We start from the raw sequence: 19,998 nt of genomic DNA on the forward strand, positions 1-19,998 counted from the left end.
CTAGGACTAAAACACCAGAAAATATTGGACCAAACTAGGACTAAAACACTGCAATACATTAATCCAAACCAGGGTTTAAACGCTGTTAAATATTTGACTAAACCGGGGCTAAACATCAAGAGAATATTGGACCAAACCAGGACTAAAACAGTGTAAAACAGGAACAAACCAGGGCTTAAACCCTGTAAAACATTGGACCACATCAGAACTAAAAGCGCATTAATAATTATGGGTCAAGGACTATGGACTGTAGCCAATGAAGTTTCTCTAAAGCATGAGTATTTTATGTGTTTGTGTTCATGGTTTTCCAGCAGTGGGCGTTGATGGCACCGCACCCGGTTTTGGGACGGAGTCGGCCAGTAGCCGGGCGTGGAGGGAGCTGGCCGGCTCTCTGTGCGCCGTGGCCAGCGTGAGTCCGGGTGAAAGTAGCCGCCATCGAGGCCATCATCACCACGACTACCAGAGCAGCGGGGACGAGGCCAACGAGGACGGCGAGGAGGACTACATCGCGGCGGCGGAGGCAGCCATTGCGGCGCTCGGCAGCCGGGTGGACTCCCGGTGTCGGAGCTTCAGGGACTGCAAACCGCTGCTCATTCACAACTCATCTGGGACGGCGGCCAGGGAGTTCCGCAGGGCACCTGTTCAGGTACAGCAGAGTTACTGGTGTTGATAGCTCTAAAGGGTCGGAGTCCATTAACTATTTAGAACATGTTTTGGATTACTATTGGATGGATTGATAAGACATTTTGTGCAGACATTCATGGTCCCCTAAGTATGAATCTTAATGACGTTGGTGCCCTTTTGACCTTTGTTTCAAGTCCATGTTGATTTCTCATCAGTGTGTTTTGCTCTCCAGTCTCCTCTGGACGAGCCGGTGGTTCTGACGGATGAAGTGATCTTCCCCCTCACCGTCTCTCTGGACAAACTCCCCGTCAGCACGCTGAAGGTCAAGGTCAGGAGGATCAAAGTACATTTAGTTCATTACGTTTGAAAAATGCGAAACCAAACTCATCAGTGATCCAGAAAAAAACCGCTCCTGAATCCAACACAAAACGGTTAACCGGGAGTTTTGTTCTCACGAGCGTCAAGCTTAAATGTAATTCTCCAGAGTTCCAACATTGTGGTGACATTTTCTCCTGTTTGTTCAGGTGATGGTGACGGTGTGGAAGAAGGAGGCAGAGAAAGCGGAGGTTCAGGAACTCGGCTACCTGAGCGTCCTGCAGCAACGAGAGCCAACACAAACCTTCAGACACGACCTGAACACCTTCAAAGCTCAGGGTACAACACAGACAGAGGCAGCTTTATGCTTCATGTGGACCCTCATGGGATAATCCATTTCCTAGCCCCTGACCCGCTAGTGTAAAACCAGGTCTGAACCATCAGATGCCCCATCAGTGCAACTTGTAGTACCAGCTGTAGACACAAGGGGGCAGTGTGAACTTCAGGGAAATTGAGGTACTGTAAATAAGTGTAAACAAGGAATTAAACACCTCCGATACTGAAGAGTGAAGTCAAAGCTTCCTGTCTTAAAGCTGCATTCTCTCTGCTGTCCACCAGGGGGCGACTCCTCTGGTTGTATAGAAGTCTATGAGAAAATGACTCTACTTCTCTCTTGATTTATTCCCTCAGTAAACATTGTAAACATGAGTTTATGGTCTCAATCTCTAGTTTCAAGTCTTCTTCAATACAGCATGATGTTCATTTAGTAAATGATGCTCCATTTAGAGTCAAACAGACCATAAAGCAGGGGATGCTTTAGGGCGGGGCTACACACTGATTGACAGGTCCACACCAGAGACGTATACGGCGTCTCTACGTCACTCCTCCTCAGTCCATATATGGTCACTTCCTGTTCACTGGTTGCAAAATAATAAGATGGCGACGGCCAAAACGACGAACTCAAGGCTTCAAAACATCCGCAAACCAATGACGACTACGTCCACTTCTTCTAGACGGTCTTTGGTTTCAGTCTTTGGTTTCAGTACTGCCGTTAAAGGAAAATAGTATTTCTTCATAATCCAAACATTATAATTATTCTAAACGATATAATAATCTAAATTTTAAGATATTCCAGATATTCTCTGGTTGCTTAAATGAGAGGATTTGCTGCTTTTCTTCGTCATCTATGATTGAAATCTGAATATTTAGTGTTTTGGACTATTTTTGGATTTCAAGACCTTGAAACTTACCTCTTTTTAACTTTTCATCATGTAAATAATCGTTGGTTTGTTATTATGTATTTTAATAAACCTCTGGTTGATCCCGTCCACAGTGAGCACCACGCTGACCGTCCTGCCGCCTCCCACCGTCCGCTGTAAGCAGATGACCGTCTCTGGGAGGCACCTCGCCGTCCTCAAAGGTCGGAGGTCATTCTTCCTCTATTCACTGTTTTTAATGGAAAAATCTGTGGTTTAGGCAGAACATTTGTATCTAGATAAATAATTAACCTCTGTGGACGTATTTTAGACCCCTAAAAGAATCAATATCAGTTATATTTAGAATATTTTCACCTCTTTACTTTGCCTCAACTGAAGCGGTTATCTTTGCTCCCTACAAAGACACCAGACTCCATTCACAAAAACAGTGATTTTACCGCTCAGAACACAGGAGTTTCTCTTCTACTGCTGTTTGTTTGTGTTGTTATATTAAAATAAGAGAAGTTAAACTCCAGATCCACAAAAACACTCTTAACCATTTAAATCTGCTGAGTGATGAATCAGCTGGATCATGTGTTGGAGGCGTGTTGTTAACCTGTCGCTAAACTAACACTTTTTGTGAATGGAGTCTGGTGTCAAAGATTACAGCTTCAGTTCCAGCAAAGTAAAGAGATGAAAATATTCTAAATATTACTGATTTTGATTGTTTTAAGAGTCTAAAATGATCCTCTTTTTCCCTGAATCTGATGATGTGAGGAGATAATGCTGTAAAATGATGTTGATCTCCTTTTTGTTCAAGAGTGTTCTCATCTAATCTACATGTTTTTTAATAGTTATTATTAGTTATTATGTTAAATCTCTAACAGTTATGATGCCAATAATTATAGTTAACAATTAGTGACTGAAATTCAGATCCAATATCAAAGAAAATGCAGAATATTATAGATTTCTTTTGAAGTGAATTGAAATTAGAAAATACTTTTTATTACAGAGGTTTGAGTAATTAGTTTCCTCCTCCTCCCCTCAGTGTTGAATGAGTCGTCTCAGGAGGAGGTGAGTGTTCGGGATGTTCGTATTCTACCGAACCTGAACGCCTCGTACCTCCCCGTGATGCCCGACGGCTCCGTGCTGCTGGTGGACAACGTGTGGTACGTAAAACACATAAAAGGTCCAGATCTGACCCGTTATATTCAGTCATGTGATATAAAGCACTACATCCAGTTATCATGTTGTTCCTTTACATTTGTGTTAGGTATGAAAACGTAGTGATTTTATGGTTTATGAGGTGTTATCATGTTGATGGATGTGTCATAATGTGAAAGGTTGTTGTGTCATTAGATAATAATTACATTATTAAGATGTTACGTTCCATCACATCATGCTGAGTTGTGTTATGCTTTGATCCTGTCGTGATATGACGTCAACAATACATTGTTTTATTATGATGTGCGTTACTTTATGTGTTACATTACATTTTATTACATTATTTCAGTTACGTTTTGGTACGTTATGTTCTGTTACCTTTGTTTCATGTTTTCTGTCACATTATATTATATTATGTTATGTTTTGTTAATTTTCATTGTTTATTACGTTGTTGTGCTTTTATTCTACACGTTCTGTCATATTATATTGTATAACTTGAATGTTCTTATTTGTTATTTTTGGTTACTTCTGTTAAATTACATTCTGTCACATTATATTATATTATGTTTATGTTATGTTTATGTTCTGTGACTTTATGTTTTGTTAATTTATGTTTTGTTAATTTATGTTTTGTTAATTTATGTTTGTTACTTTTTTTAAATGATGTTCTGTTACATTATATTGATTACATTATGTTCTTATTTGGTATGTTTTGTTACCTTTGTTTCATGTTTTCTGTCACATTATATAATATTATGTTGAGTTATGATTAATTTTTTGTGACGTTATGCTTTTATTCTACACGTTCTGTCATACTTTTGTTACAAAATGTTCTGTTAAATGAATTGTATTATGTTCTGTTCTTATTCTGTGTTTCGTTCTGTTCTGTTACCTTTGTTCCATGATTTATTTCACGTTATATTATAATATGTTAATATGTTATGATCTGTTACGTTAAGTTTTGTTAAATTATGTTTTGTTTCTTTATGTTTTGTAATCTTTTTACATTACATTCCGTCACATTATATTGTATTCAGTTACTTTACGTTATCTTATGCTTTGTTACTTTTGTCACATTACTTTCTCTTACCTATATTTTCTGTCACATTATGTTACGTTGAGTTATCTAATGTGACATTATGTTCTGTTACCTTTGTTTCATGATTTCTGTCACATTATATTGTCTCATGTTCTGTTACGTTATGTTTTGTTTGTTTTGTTACATTACGTTCTGTCAAATTACATTGTTTATATGATGTTCTTATTTGTTATGTTTTGATACATTTTGTTACCTTTGTTATTTTATATTCTGTCACATTATATAGTATTGTATTATGTTTGTATTATATTCTGTCACATTGTATAGTGTTGTATTATGTTCTGTTAGGTTCTGTTCTGTTTTCATAACATTACGTAACAGGATAAACTGTTCTGTTATCTTTTTGTTCCGTCACATTATATTGTATTACTTTATCTTTTATTACTTCATGTTCTGTTATCGTTCTTTTCATCGACATCTTTTACATTTCTTTGCGTGATGTTCAGCTGCCTCCTTTAAACTCTCTCTGATGGGTTTGATGGTTTCATGTGCAGCCACCAGTCGGGTGAGGTCGGCATGGCGTCTTTCTGCAGAGTGGACAGCCTGACCTCCAGACTCCCCAGCATGCTCAGCGCTTTAGAGGAGCACGACTTCCTGTTCCAGCTGCACCTCAACGACATGCCGCAGGACGACTCCAACGAGGTTTGAACATGTTCGGTTGTGTTAAAGGCACCACTCTGGTTGTTTATAGAATGTGATCTTTCATATTTATTTCTAATCATTGATCTGTTTATTATTTTACAGTTTCATTTTGTTTTCATTATAACTTTTGAAAAAAAGTTTCTTATTTACATTAATATCTGTCCTGTTAAACAAAGGTTGAGTATGTTTAGAAATCCATGAATCCAAATATTGAGAAACTAAAACAAATGTAGCTGTAATCTGGTTGCTTTCCTCCAAAATAAGATTTATTCAGGAAATAAATATTTTATTGCAGTGTGTTTTGTTTGATATTTAATGTTTGTTTGATATTTAATGTTTATCATTTTAGCCTCATGCACTCCTCTTGTGGTCAAAGCGTTTCCTTTATTTCCTCACAGTGTGTGTGTGTGTGTGTGTGTGTGTGTGTGTGTGTGTGTGTGTGTGTGTGTGTGTGTGTGTGTGTGTGTGTGTGTGTGTGTGTGTGTGTTGTTTTATCATCAGGGTCTGGAGGTTCCCCTCGTCGCCGTGCTGCAGTGGTCGACTCCCAAGATGCCTTTCACCAACTGTATCTACACCCACTACAGGTAAGGACCAAACAGCAACTTCCACCGTACATTGACCCTCTGATTGAGACATGTAGAATAACGTTTTATTGATGAAATATCACAATTTCTTCTCTCTCTCTCTCTCTCTCTCTCTCTCTCTCTCTCTCTCTCTCTCAGGTTGCCCAGTGAAAGAACACTTCAAGGTCAACATCCGTCTGGACGAGCCTCGGTTCGTGATGACGGCCAGCTGTCCGAGCACCGTCACGGTGAAAGAACACTTCAAGGTCAAATACGTTCTGCTCAACAACCTGCAGGACTTCCTGGCTGTGCGTCTCGTCTGGACTCCAGAGGGTCGGTGCATATTTAAACATAACATTTCAGAAAACTTGTAATACAAAAAATAATCGTCTTAATGTCAGTAATCAACTGGTGAAGTTTCATGTTGATATCTATTAGTTTTTTGTTTTTATCTTATTCACCTGTAGTGTCTTCAACATGTCTGTAATTTAACTAAACACATCTTTAAAGGACGTTTTCTCTACACCAAACTTTACAGTTTCATTCATATCTATATTCTGATGGTTTTTACAGAGGGGTTTGTTCAGATTCATTCATAGTCTGATTTATACAATATTTTATTCCTAAAAACATGGAGAAAATTTGATATAAAGTGTGATATAAAGAGATATCCTAAATTCTCTGTAAAAACTTTTGATTCTAATATGTCAACAAAATCAAACTAGAATTTAGAAACTTGGCTTCATCCAAAGCTTGGATTTATGTTCTGTAAATGTATTAACATAGGCACATATTTAAAGAGATAATAACTAATTTGCATATTAAAACATAAAATGTCAGATTTTTTTTGTCCTAATTTAAATAATCAACTGGGAATATTTCATGATGATATTTATTAGTTATTATTGTAACTTGTTGATTTAATGTAGAAGATGTTGATTTATGCAACTCAAACTTTTCAAACGCTTTCATTCATAAATAATTATAAAAAATGATTTGATGTGTCCGAACTAAGTTTTTAACCTAAGCTCATTTACTAACTGTGATTGATTATATACCTGTGTGTGTGTGTGTGTGTGTGTGTGTGTGTGTGTGTGTGTGTGTGTGTGTGTGTGTGTGTGTGTGTGTGTGTGTGTGTGTGTGTGTGTGTTCAGGTCGAGGTCAGACTGACGATGCCTCTCTGGCCGCTGTGGTCTGTCACTCTCCGCTCAGTAACCTGGGTCAGTGTCGGAGAGGCAGCACTCTGTCCTTCAGCGTGGCCTTCCAGATCCTCAGACCAGGACTCTACGAGGTCTGTCCACACTAACGCTCAGAGGAGCTGGAATAAATATCACTGAATGTAGGAAGGAAGGAGCTGGGTATAGTGTAAAACAATGAAAGTACCCTTAAAATGACCCCAATACCAATATAGAGCAGAAGCCCCGCCTCTTCTGGTGGACCACCATGGCACTTTTATTTTGAAAAACATATGTACGGTAGTCAAAAGTGAGAGACAAGTCATTTGTTGATCCTGGTTGAATTACACATATGATCATTGTTAATTTACAAGATCAGTTTGCACGTCAAGAAAGTCTCATTTTGTTGTAAAACTGTTGAAATATAAGAGGAATATAAGAATGTCTGAAGCTACGATGTGTGTTTAGTACCAGTTATTTCTCTTCACTGATGAAAAGAGTCTCTGAATAAAACCAAAGACTTCTATACAACCAGAGGAGTCGCCCCCTGGTGGACACTAGAGAGAATGCAGCTTTAACACATGAAGCTTTGACTTCTATCTGCAGAACTGGAGGTTGCCACCTGACTATAATAAACACTGGTTATAGGTTGTAGCCGGGCAGCACCTTCTGGTTCTTTAAAGTGAAGTCAATGCTTCCTGTGTTAAAGCTGCATTCTCTCTACTGTCCACCAGGGGGCGACTCCTCTGGTTGTATAGAAGTCTATGAGAAAATGACTCTACTTCTCTCTTGATTTATTCCCTCAGTAAACATTGTAAACATGAGTTTATGGTCTCAATCTCTAGTTTCAAGTCTTCTTCAATACAGCATGATGTTCATTTAGTAAATGATGCTCCATTTAGAGTCAAACAGACCATAAAGCAGGGGATGCTTTAGGGCGGGGCTACACACTGATTGACAGGTCTACCAGCTATAATCCGGCCTCACTGTTTCATATAAAGTTTAACACATATTCTCTCCTCTTTCTTTGCAGCTGAGTCAGCATATGAAGTTGAAGCTCCAGTTCACGGCCTCGGTGTCGAACCCTCCACCCGACGCCCGGCCGCTGTCACGTAAGAAGAAAAAAACTTCTCTTCTGTTTTTGATTTTAAATCCTAAAGGAGATAAAAAAAAAGAGTAGACAGAAACCAGATGTAAATATGTCACTTCCTGTTTAGTGGTTGCTTAAAAAAACTACATGGCGACGGCCGTAATCCAAGATGGCGACGGAGAGAACGCTGAACTCAAGGCTTCAAAACATCCGTCCATAAACCAATGAGTGACGTCACCATGACTACGCTCACTTCTTATGTAATGTCTATCGTCCTGAACACAAGAGGAGAGATTTTTCAAAATAAAACAGGAAACGAAAGGATCGTGACAGAAATGGTGTCATAGAAACATTTAATCTAGTGTTTGTCTTTATTATTCACCTCTAACTGATCGGTTTTATGGATCCCATCTGATTTATTAAACTGATGAAGTAATAACTGCAGGTAGAAGACTGTGTCATAATTACAAATATACAACCAAATCACTCAGTAACTAGTCTAAGCTTTGTTCAAACCCTCTGAATTTCATATTAAATGATTTCCAAAGATACTAAATCTTCATCTGGGGTCGTGTAAAGTGTAAACATCACATTTATTCCATCTGATAATAGAAGTTTTTGTAGTTGTTGCTGTTTTTAAAAGTGTTTTATTCTCCCGTCACCACGCAGGTAAAAACAGCCCTTCCAGCCCGGCGTTCAGAGACCTGCTGGACCGGCACCAGGCCAGTCTGGGTCGATCCCAGTCCTTCTCCCACCAGCAGCCGTCTCGCTCCCACATCATGAGGTACCGACTCCAACAGAATCTAAAAAAACTGTTACAGTCTGTTTGATTTGTAGCATTTTGACATTTCACATGATTTTGATGTTTTTCCTTTTCTCATATTACAGACATTTTTATTTATTTTACGTGTGTTTTGACCACTAGAGGGCGGAAAATTAAATTAATTAATGATTTAAGTAATTAATATTTATATACTTCTAACAAGCAATGAAAAAAATGGCTATTGATGGATTTGGTGGTTTTGGTTTGGAAAACACAAAATTCTAAATTTATGTAGGACGGAACTTGACAAATTTGAAAATAAATAAATGTCTTGAAATAAATAAATTAAACATATTGTTGTTGTTTTTTTTTTGGTTTTTTTTGTTATTGCTCCTTTCACATTTTTCTCTCTGCGGCCTTGATTTTTACTACAATATAAGTATAATATAAGTAAAATAAAAATAGTTTACTTTACAAAAATATTGAACTATTTACATATTTACAGCCTCTCCTCTCCGCTCTGTGTTCAAATCCTGAAGATCAGGCAAAATTTCACAGATTTTTTGTCACATGACTGTTGGTCTCAGATGAATCAATCATGGCTTCATAGTTGCGCTTAGGAGCTCAGAATTTAATGTTTTTTTTACAGAATCTGGTTAAAACAAACGGTTTATTTATGCCAAAACTTTAAATGAGACGTGTAGAATAAAATGTTGTATATGAAACATCACAATTTTAAGCTTAGTTCTGGTTTCATTTTGCTGATGTTTCCCATGAAGTTGAATCTAATCAGTCAATGTGTGTGTGTGTGTGTGTGTGTGTGTGTGTGTGTGTGTGTGTGTGTGTGTGTGTGTGTGTGTGTGTGTGTGTGTTTGTTTATGTGTGTTTGTGGGTCTCAGGACGGGCAGTGCCATGGAGCGGCGGGCCATCACCCCCCAGTTGGCTCTCCGGTCGGTCGGCCGCTCTACCTGCCGCCACAGGACAAGTCGCTGCTGTCACTGGACAAGATCGCCAAGAGGGAGTGTAAAGTCCTGGTGGTGGATCCGGTCAGCTAGGAGGCAAGGAGGGAAGGGGGCAAGGAGGGAAGGACTCAGGGAGAGGCGAGAGGAAAGGACAAGGAAGCAGTGAGGAGAAAGAAACATTTTGATTTAAACAGGAAGATGAAGAAGAAGAAGATAAAACTTTCCTGCATGAAGAAAGAGACTGAACAAACAGACACCATGTACTAATTTAATGTATTATCATGTTTATGTGTTATTTAAATGGAGACGTTACAGAAACAAAACATGCAGCTGCTTTTATTATCAGTCTATTTGTAATATAATATAATTTAATATAATTTTTAATTTAATATAATTTAATATAATTTAATATAATATAAACTAAAGAAATTCAATCAGCCTCAGCTGGTGTCTACTGATCATTAGCTAACGTTAGCATGCTAACATATTAAGTTAAGATGTTGACCATTATACTTGCTAATCATCTGTTAGCATGCTAACATGCTAAACTAAGAGGCTTATCATTTAATCTGTTAGCATGCTAATACGCTGAGCTAAGATGGTGACCTTTATACTTGCTAATCATCTGTTAGCATGCAAACATTCTCAACTAAGATGCTTTTAATTTAATCTGCTAATCATCTGTTAGCTTGCTAGTATGCTAAGCTAAGATGGTCCCCATTGTACCTGCTAAACATCTGTTAGCCTGCTAACACGCTAAACTAAGATGCTTATCATTTAATTTGTTAGCATGCAAAAATGCTCAACTAAGATAGTCCCCATTGTACCTGCTAAACATCTGCATGTTAGCATTTTAACAAGCTAAGCTAATATGGTGACCCATTATACCTGCTAAACATCTGTTAGCATGCTAACACGCTAAGCTTAGATGGTAAACATACCTGCTAAACATCTGTTAGCATGCTAACAGGCTAAATTAATATGGTAAACATTTTATCTGCTAAACATCTGTTAGCATGCTAACAGGCTTAATTAAGATGGTAAATATTATACCTGCTAAACATCTGTTAGCATGCTAACAGCATTTTAAACAATAACAGGCTAAATTAAAGCTAAACATTTGTTAGCATGCTAACAGGCTAAATTAATATGGTAAACATTATACCTGCTAAACATCTGTTAGCATGCTAACACGCTAAGCTTAGATGGTAAACATACCTGCTAAACATCTGTTAGCATGCTAACAGGCTAAATTAATATGGTAAACATTATACCTGCTAAACATCTGTTAGCATGCTAACAGGCTAAATTAAGATGGTAAACATTTTATCTGCTAAACATCTGTTAGCATGCTAACAGGCTTAATTAATATGGTAAACATTATACCTGCTAAACATCTGTTAGCATGCTAACAGGCTAAATTAAGATGGTAAACATTTTATCTGCTAAACATCTGTTAGCATGCTGCTAAGCTTAGATGGTAAACATACCTGCTAAACATCTGTTAGCATGCTAACAGGCTAAATTAAGATGGTAAACATTGTATCTGCTAAACATCTGTTAGCATGCTAACAGGCTAAATTAATATGGTAAACATTATACCTGCTAAACATCTGTTAGCATGCTAACACGCTCAACTAAGATGGTAAACATACCTGCTAAACATCTGTTAGCATGCTAACACGCTAAGCTAAGATGGTAAACATACCTGCTAAACATCTGTTAGCATGCTAACAGGCTAAGCTTAGAGATACCTGCTAAACATCTGTTAGCATGCTAAAGGCTAAATTATGGTAAACATTTGATCTGCTAAACATCTGTTAGCATGCTAACAGGCTAAACTAAGATGCTTATCATTTAAAATGCATGCTAAACCTGCTAAACATCTGCATGTTAGCATTTTAACAAGCTAAGCTAATATGGTGACCCGTTATACCTGCTAAACATGTTAGCATGCTAACAGGCTAAATTAAGATGGTAAACATACCTGCTAAACATCTGTTAGCATGCTAACAGGCTAAATTAAGATGGTAAACATTTTATCTGCTAAACATCTGTTAGCATGCTAACAGGCTTAATTAAGATGGTAAATATTATACCTGCTAAACATCTGTTAGCATGCTAACACGCTCAACTAAGATAGTGATTTCAACATTTTGACCCAGACGAGGAGTCCATTATCAGGAATTAGGAGCCCAGTTGACCTTTAATCAATACGAGATAATGGACACCTAGAGAAGTATTATCCCACTTATAACACGGTCACTTGCCAAAGACAAAAGTTTGGATCATTCATTTGTATTTTCATGTGTTTTGCAACTAAAATCGATAGTTTTTACACATTTAATACTCTCTGTTTCCATGGTAACCTTTTTGGTGTGTTAAAACCTGGAACAGTCGGTACCGTCCCGTTCCTATGCAATGGGATCGTTGTTCACTGCTGCAGGAAATAGGACGGCGCCTCTTGTGGCCAAAATTAGTATTACAACAATAAAAACACAAACAAAAACGTTTCACCTGCCAAAGCTTTTTTTTTTGTTTCACAATTTGCTTTCAGGAAATTGGAAAAATTATCCTGACAAGATGTTCTTTTTTCCAGGTCATAAACAGAAAAGAGAAAACATTTACGATCCAAATTAAAAAGCGAATCACAAGATTTGTTTTTTTCTCTCATTTTTCCTCTCAGAGCTTCCGTAGATACTGAGAGCAAAAACTAAAAAAACAACAACCATCAATGTATTTCAACATCATTTCTTTACTGTAAAATATATGGAAACATTAAAATTGTATATTTATTGTAACATCTGAACTTTAAACAACATTCATTGTAACATTCTCTAAACAGCTGTATAGCAGTCCAGTGATTCATTCACACTGAACAAAATAAAGTTAAAATAAATAAGTATACACTGTGACTGGTGTTGTATTCGACTGTTTGTTTATGTAGACTCGTGGAAGGCGCTTTATAAAGAGAGAGTGACGCCATCTTGCTGCATATTTAAGTATAGAAGTGGTCGTAGTCATGGTGACGTCACTCATTGGTTTGTGGACTGATGTTTTGAAGCCTCGAGTTCGGCGTCTTGGTTACATCGGTCGCCATCTTGGCTTTTTCTGCAACCAGTGAACAGGAAGTGACCATATTTGGACTGTGGAGGAGTGATGTAGAGACGCCTATACGTCTCTGGTGACGACCTGTCAATCAGTGTGTAGCCCCGCCCTAAACCATTGGTTTGTGGACTGCCGTTTTGAAGCCTTGAGTTTGGCATTTTGGCCGCCGCCATCTTGTTTTTTTGCAACCAGTGAACGTACCCTGCTTTATGATCTGTTTGACTCTAAATGGAGCATCATTTACTAAATGAACATCACGCTGTATTGAAGAAGACTTGAAACTAGAGATTGAGACCATAAACTCATGTTTACAATGTTTACTGAGGGAATAAATCAAGAGAGAAGTAGAGTCATTTTCTCATAGACTTCTATACAACCAGAGGAGTCGCCCCCTGGTGGACAGCAGAGAGAATGCAGCTTTAACACAGGTAGCAGAACCAGAAGTTGCCTCCAGGATCAAACATTTTGGTTTTAATGGGACATTTTTGGTCCTTAAGGATGTTGAGTGTTTATATTGTTGTCTTCACAGTTTATTAGAATTCCAAAATTGAATTATCTCTTTCCCTTAGAGATACACAAGTGTTCAACTAAATCTACAAATGTATACATTTACAGATGTGAATGTTTGAATTGATATCCAGATGTTAAATCTTTTTTTAAGATCTGTGTCTTTGATAGCAGTCTCTGGAGGGGGACTTTCTCCTATTGTTCTCCTGAAGTTGAGAACCATCTCCTTTGTCTTTTGAGGTGTTGAGCTTGTTGTGGTTCCACCTCTCAGCCAGATGTTCCCAGATGTTCCCCCTCATGGCTGCAGGACGTCTCCTTCTTGTCTAACATCAGCCCTGACTCCTGTGACGTCGTTTTCTAATTTATATATAGTTTGCGGTGGATGGGAGGGGGTGAGGAGTGTGAATAGCAGGGGCCCCAGCATACAGCCCTGTGGGACTCCTGCTGAGGAGATCCACAGTGAGGAACCGAGACCCTGGTTGTGTAGTTTGATAGTTTTAAGAAGCTGATTTTTGACTGCATAATAAATAAAAATGCACCAAAACGTGACCTTATACCAGACTGAAAAAATAAAGTGCCTCTAGTTTTTATTACAGAAAATATGATGTAATTTGTTTTTGTTTTTTTCAAACAAATACATTAAAGATTCACATACTGAAAAATGATAGTCATTAATTTTATACATTTCTTTTTACATTGACATAAGCCATTTACAGCAGCATAGAGGATAGTTATAGTAAAAGAAAAACAAGATAAAATAAAATGAAATAAATATTATAAATAAGTATATATTTGTGTTTCTTTTGAACAAAATGGTATGTGAATAAAGAAACCTAAAGATAATGTGTTTGGCATCTTATTTATTTTACTAATTAAATATAAGATAAAATAGAGATAAAGATAATTATTAATGTTTGATAAGATAAGATAAAATAAGATAACCATTTACAGGATTACAGCAGAAGGATAGTTAGGACAAGAAAAGAATAAAATAAATAAAAAAACAGTAAAAGAAAAGTCCAAATAACTGAAAAAGAAATATTATAAAATAAACACCTAAAGAAAAATGTGAATAAACCTAAAGATAGTGTGATAATCTTGTTTATTTTACTAATTAAATATAAGATAAAATAAGATAAAAAAGAACCATTTACAGGATTACAGCAGCATAGTTATAGTGTAAATAAACGGTATAATGTGAATAAAGAAACCTGCACCTAAAGATAATGTGTATGGCTTCTTAATTAAATATAAGATGAAAGATAATTATTAATGTTTGATCATTTACAGGATTACAGCAGCATAGATAGTTATAGTGTAAATAAACTGTATAATGTGAATAAAGAAACCTAAAGATAAAGTGTGATAATCTTATTTATTTGACTAAAACATGCATTCAGTGCATTAGGTAAACATGAGTCTCTCTCTTTAGTGGATGTGGGGGCTCTTAAAAGAGCCGTTGTGTGGGTGTGTGTAGCCGGGTCGTCTCTACTTCTTGGCGGCCTTCTCGGTCTTCTTGGGCAGCAGCACCGCCTGGATGTTGGGCAGCACGCCGCCCTGAGCGATGGTCACTCCGCCCAGCAGCTTGTTGAGCTCCTCGTCGTTGCGGACGGCCAGCTGCAGGTGACGGGGGATGATCCTGGTCTTCTTGTTGTCGCGGGCAGCGTTTCCAGCCAGCTCCAGGATCTCAGCGGTCAGGTACTCCAGCACCGCCGCCAGGTACACCGGAGCTCCGGCACCGACACGCTGGGCGTAGTTACCCTTCCTCAAGTGTCTGTGGACACGGCCGACGGGGAACTGGAGGCCGGCCCGAGAAGAGCGGGTCTTCGCCTTCGCTCTGGCCTTTCCGCCGGTCTTTCCTCTTCCGGACATGTTGGTTGTTTTGTTGTTTTGCTGGAGAGAAGATAAGCTGCGGAATGCTCAAACCGGCTTTATATATGAACCGAACTGCTCGCTGATTGGTCAGAGCGAGCGTAGCTGTGATCGTCCAATCAGAAAGGAGCTCACGTCAAGTTCCTATATACTGCTCCTTCAAAATAAAATCTAACAATTAACTGGAAGTTCATGTATTCCACATTGGAATTGTTTACTTTCTTGTTCTGAAAAAGCCTTTTTATTTTTGTATTGTTTCATAAAAGTGAGAAGGAAACAAAATGAAAGTCTATCTTAACACTTACACGACAGAATAATAATATACAAATATATATATATATATATATAAAATAGTATAATAATAATAATATAAAAAAAAAATATATATATATATATATAAAAAATATAATATATATATATATATATATTTGTATTTTATTATATTTTATTATTTGTCTGGTTAAAAAAATAAATATATATATTTGTCTGAAAAATGTGAACACAAACCCAATATTTCAAAAATAAAATATGACTGATTAAGCTGGAATTACATGAATTACAGTATGCGGTCCTTTTGCAATGATCTAATATGTTGGTCTATAATAAATCCTCTTCATGGGTACTCTGTAATAAAAAAATGTATATGTATATATTATTATTATATATATTATTAAATATGTCATAATACCCACATAATGTTGATTACATAATCAAGTTCCTCTTAAATTATTTCATAAATACAGTTATGGTTAAAGCCTTGGGGCACCTTCATGAGACAAGATGGTGTTCAGACATGTATTATATTTATTTTTATATTACATTACATTACAGTCATTTAGCAGACGCTTTTATCCATTATTTTATTTATTTATTATTTATTTATTTTTTATTATATACTACAGAGTACTTAAAGAGGAATTTACAATATATTTAGGTGCATTTATTGTAAACTACAATATTAAGTCTGCCATGGAAAATAATGTATATGTACACCTAACACCTAATGTAATAAATATGAGTTCTCAGACTGTTCATTTCTTTTTTTTTAACCATTTTGACCCACAACTGTTTTTATGGGTATTTTATAATAAAAAAAAAATGATATGTATATATGTGAAAGGGGTGTCGTGATATACCTGCAAATGTAATTATTATTATTGAACAAATAATAAAGTTCCTCCTAAATTATTTCATAAACAAAGTTCTGGTTAAAGACTTTTGGCACCTTCCTGAGACGAGATGGTGTTCAGACATGTATTGCATTTATTTTTATATACTACAAAGTATTCAAAGAGGAATTTATAATATATTTAGGAGCATTTATTGTAAACTACATGTACACCTAATGTAATAAATATTGTCTCCTGTTCATTTTTTTTGTGAAAATCTAATATTTGTGATTTAAGATGTGCATGCAGAATGTTTGGTTGTTCTTTTTACAGCAGTTTATCTAACAGCAAGACAATAAATATGACCCACAATGTTTTTATTATTTGTCTGGTAAAAAAATACTATATATATATATATATATATAATTATTATATATTATATATATTATATATATTATAAATATATATATATATATACATTTGTATTTTATTATTTGTCTGGTTAAAAAAAAATATATATATATATATATATATATTAGTATTTATATATTTAATTATTATTTGTCTGGTTAAAAAAATACTATATATATATATATTATATATGTTATATTATACTATTTTTTTATTATATATATATATTATAAAAATACTATATATATATATATATTAGTATTTTATTATTTGTCTGGTTAAAAAAAAAAATATATATATATATATATTAGTAATATATATTTGTCTTTTATATATATATATATATATAAAATACTATATATTATGTCTATAAAAAAATACTATATATATACATATTGTTATATTATACTATTTTATATATATTATAAAAATACTATATATATATATAATATATTATATATATATATTTGTATTATATATATATATATATATATTATACATTTGTATTTTATTATTTGTCTTGTTAAAAAAAATACTATGTATATATATATATACACATTTGTATTTTATTATTTGTCTGGTTAAAAAAAAAAATATAATATATTATAATATACTATTATATAAAATAAAAATACTATATATGTATATATATATATATATATTATTTGTCTGGTTAATAAAATATATATATATATATATATATATATATTATATATATTATAAAAATATATATATATTATTTTATTTTATATATATTATATATATATTATATATATATATATATATATATAAAAATACCATATATATATATTATTATAATATTTTTTATATATATATAATAAAAATACCATATATATATTATACTATTTTATATATAAATTACATTATAAAAATACTATATATATATATACACACACAATTATTATTCGTCTGGTTAAAACATAAATATTTATATATTTTAACCAGAGAATAATAATAAATATATACACATATTTATTTTATATGTATCTATGACAGGCCCTGCAGCTCTCTCAGGTGCGTGTGTGTGGCTCTTAAAAGAGCCGTTGTGTGTGTGTGTGTGTGTGTGTGGTGTGTGCGGGTCTCGGTCAGGTTAAGCCCTCTCTCCGCGGATGCGGCGGGCCAGCTGGATGTCTTTGGGCATGATGGTGACCCTCTTGGCGTGGATGGCGCACAGGTTGGTGTCCTCGAACAGACCGACCAGGTAAGCCTCGCTGGACTCCTGCAGAGCCATGACGGCGGAGCTCTGGAAGCGCAGGTCGGTCTTGAAGTCCTGAGCGATCTCCCTGACGAGGCGCTGGAAGGGCAGCTTGCGGATCAGCAGCTCGGTGGACTTCTGGTAGCGACGGATCTCCCTCAGAGCCACGGTACCGGGCCTGTAGCGATGGGGCTTCTTCACTCCGCCGGTGGCCGGGGCGCTCTTACGGGCGGCTTTGGTCGCCAGCTGCTTCCTGGGAGCTTTTCCTCCGGTGGACTTACGGGCGGTCTGCTTGGTTCTGGCCATCGTGAACGAATGCTGTGAGAGCGGGAACAGCGGCTTTATGAAGAGCTGCCGGAGTCAGGGCAGCGCTGATTGGTCCAGACGGAGAGACACGTGCTCTGTGGGTGAGCTACTATTGGACGAAAGGAATTCAAAGTGAACCACTCACACAGCGGCTGGGATCAAATTGTCCCGCCCTTTCCGGTTGACCAAAATGGAAGCTATTATATTATATTATATTATATTATATTATATTATATTATATTATATTATATTATATTATATTATATTATATTATATTATATTATTATATTTATTATTATATTATATTATTATATTATTATTATATTACATTATATTATATTATATTATATTATATTATATTATATTATTATATTATATTATATTATATTACATTATATTATATTATATTATATTATATTATATTACATTATATTATATTATTACATTTATTATTATATTATATTATATTATTATTACATTATATTATATTATATTATATTATATTACATTATATTATATTATATTACATTATATTACATTTATTACATTATATTATATTATATTATATTATATTATATTACATTATATTATATTATATTACATTACATTACATTACATTATTATTATTATATCATTTACGCTTTTATCCAATATATCAAGAGAACTATAGTCATAAGTATAAACAAGCATCTAAAAGCATAAACCAGAGCAAAAGTATAGCGCAGAAGCAAAATTAATATATATAATATTATATATATAATTATATATATATATAGTATTTTTAAATATATATATAATATATAAAATATATAATATTATAATATATATATGTATATATATATATTTTTAGACAAATAATAATATATATATATAATAGTATAATATATATATATATATATATATATATATATATAGTATTTTTATAATATATATATATATATATAAAATAGTATAATATTATAAAAATAAATATATATATAGTATTTTAATATATATATATATAAATAGTATAATATTATAACTATATATATATATATATATAGTATTTTTTTTTTAACCAGACAATATTATTAAATATCATTAACAGTTTGATGGTTGACTAGTTATTGATAACAAAGATGTTCTATTACAATCAATTAAATGAAGAATACTGCTGGCGAGGCACCAAGGTGTCTCCAGTGACAATCTGAGGCAGTTAATTCAGTTTAATGTCAGAATTAAAACCAGATATCCGACACTTCTTTTCTCTCAGATCTTTTTTATTCAATACATGTTTGTTTGGGAAATATTCAAAATGTACTCAATTAACAAAGATTCTTAACTTAATTAAAAGCTTATAAAAAGATGTAATAGCACTAGCATTTCCTTATAACCCCGCCTCCAAGCCAGGAAGTAAACAGCTCTGGTCATGTGACAATTTACACAAAACATGTGACACCGGAGATATTTAATTAAGACCCTTTATTATTTCAATATTCACAGGAAAATGCATTGATACATCATTCTGTCACATTTTAGAGCCTTATAACATTTTATTGGTAACTTGTGTGACCAATTTTATTGAATCAACCATTTTTGTCATTTTACTGTAGTTTTCAGTACCATTGTTGTATTCAGATTTTTGAGCAAACGCAAATAAACCCACAACATACAAATATCCAGTAGGTAAGAATTAAACATATTGAAAACACATCTGAATGCAGATGAATGTGTGAAAGTGAAGGTGTTTGTTTTGATTTGAAAGACGTGTGAATCATAAATATGACATTAAACCATGAACAAATGAGTAAAACGTTAAAAAACAAACTGATCTTGTGGAGTATATGAGGAACAAAATGGACCCGATTAATCTGGAATATAATGTCTCTTCAAAGA

At 34.7% G+C, this 19,998-nt stretch overlaps 3 protein-coding genes across 3 annotated transcripts in view; 1 reads left to right on the plus strand and 2 right to left on the minus strand.

Moving 5' to 3' along the window:
• LOC129113347 (trafficking protein particle complex subunit 14-like) overlaps positions 1 to 9,687 on the plus strand; it is a 12,793-nt gene extending 3,106 nt beyond the window's left edge. The window contains 14 exon segments of the mRNA XM_054625583.1: positions 312 to 646; positions 857 to 952; positions 1,149 to 1,278; positions 2,273 to 2,359; positions 3,184 to 3,304; positions 4,894 to 5,041; positions 5,543 to 5,625; positions 5,674 to 5,677; positions 5,790 to 5,937; positions 6,759 to 6,895; positions 7,813 to 7,891; positions 8,539 to 8,653; positions 9,532 to 9,560; positions 9,563 to 9,687. Of these exon segments, the coding sequence (XP_054481558.1) occupies positions 312 to 646; positions 857 to 952; positions 1,149 to 1,278; positions 2,273 to 2,359; positions 3,184 to 3,304; positions 4,894 to 5,041; positions 5,543 to 5,625; positions 5,674 to 5,677; positions 5,790 to 5,937; positions 6,759 to 6,895; positions 7,813 to 7,891; positions 8,539 to 8,653; positions 9,532 to 9,560; positions 9,563 to 9,687 (1,637 nt within the window).
• Positions 9,688 to 14,527: 4,840 nt separating this feature from the next.
• LOC129113350 (histone H2A-like) lies at positions 14,528 to 15,114 on the minus strand. Its single transcript, XM_054625586.1, has one exon. It carries the CDS (start codon positions 15,079 to 15,081, stop codon positions 14,698 to 14,700), a length of 384 nt encoding a protein of 127 aa, XP_054481561.1. The 5' UTR covers positions 15,082 to 15,114; the 3' UTR covers positions 14,528 to 14,697.
• A 2,584-nt stretch (positions 15,115 to 17,698) lies between these two features.
• Positions 17,699 to 18,123, minus strand: LOC129113348 (histone H3). Its single transcript, XM_054625584.1, has one exon. The coding sequence runs from the start codon at positions 18,121 to 18,123 to the stop codon at positions 17,713 to 17,715; it is 411 nt and encodes a 136-aa protein (XP_054481559.1). The 3' UTR covers positions 17,699 to 17,712.
• Between the last annotated feature and the right edge of the window lie 1,875 nt (positions 18,124 to 19,998).

Source organism: Anoplopoma fimbria, chromosome 24 (assembly GCF_027596085.1).
Source record: "Anoplopoma fimbria isolate UVic2021 breed Golden Eagle Sablefish chromosome 24, Afim_UVic_2022, whole genome shotgun sequence".
In the NCBI taxonomy this organism is placed as follows: domain Eukaryota; kingdom Metazoa; phylum Chordata; class Actinopteri; order Perciformes; family Anoplopomatidae; genus Anoplopoma; species Anoplopoma fimbria.

Coding starts and splice junctions, on each gene's coding strand:
- LOC129113350 (XM_054625586.1), bottom strand. CDS start 15,081: ATGTCCGGAAGAGGAAAGACCGGCGGAAAGGCCAGAGCGAAGGCGAAG.
- LOC129113348 (XM_054625584.1), bottom strand. CDS start 18,123: ATGGCCAGAACCAAGCAGACCGCCCGTAAGTCCACCGGAGGAAAAGCT.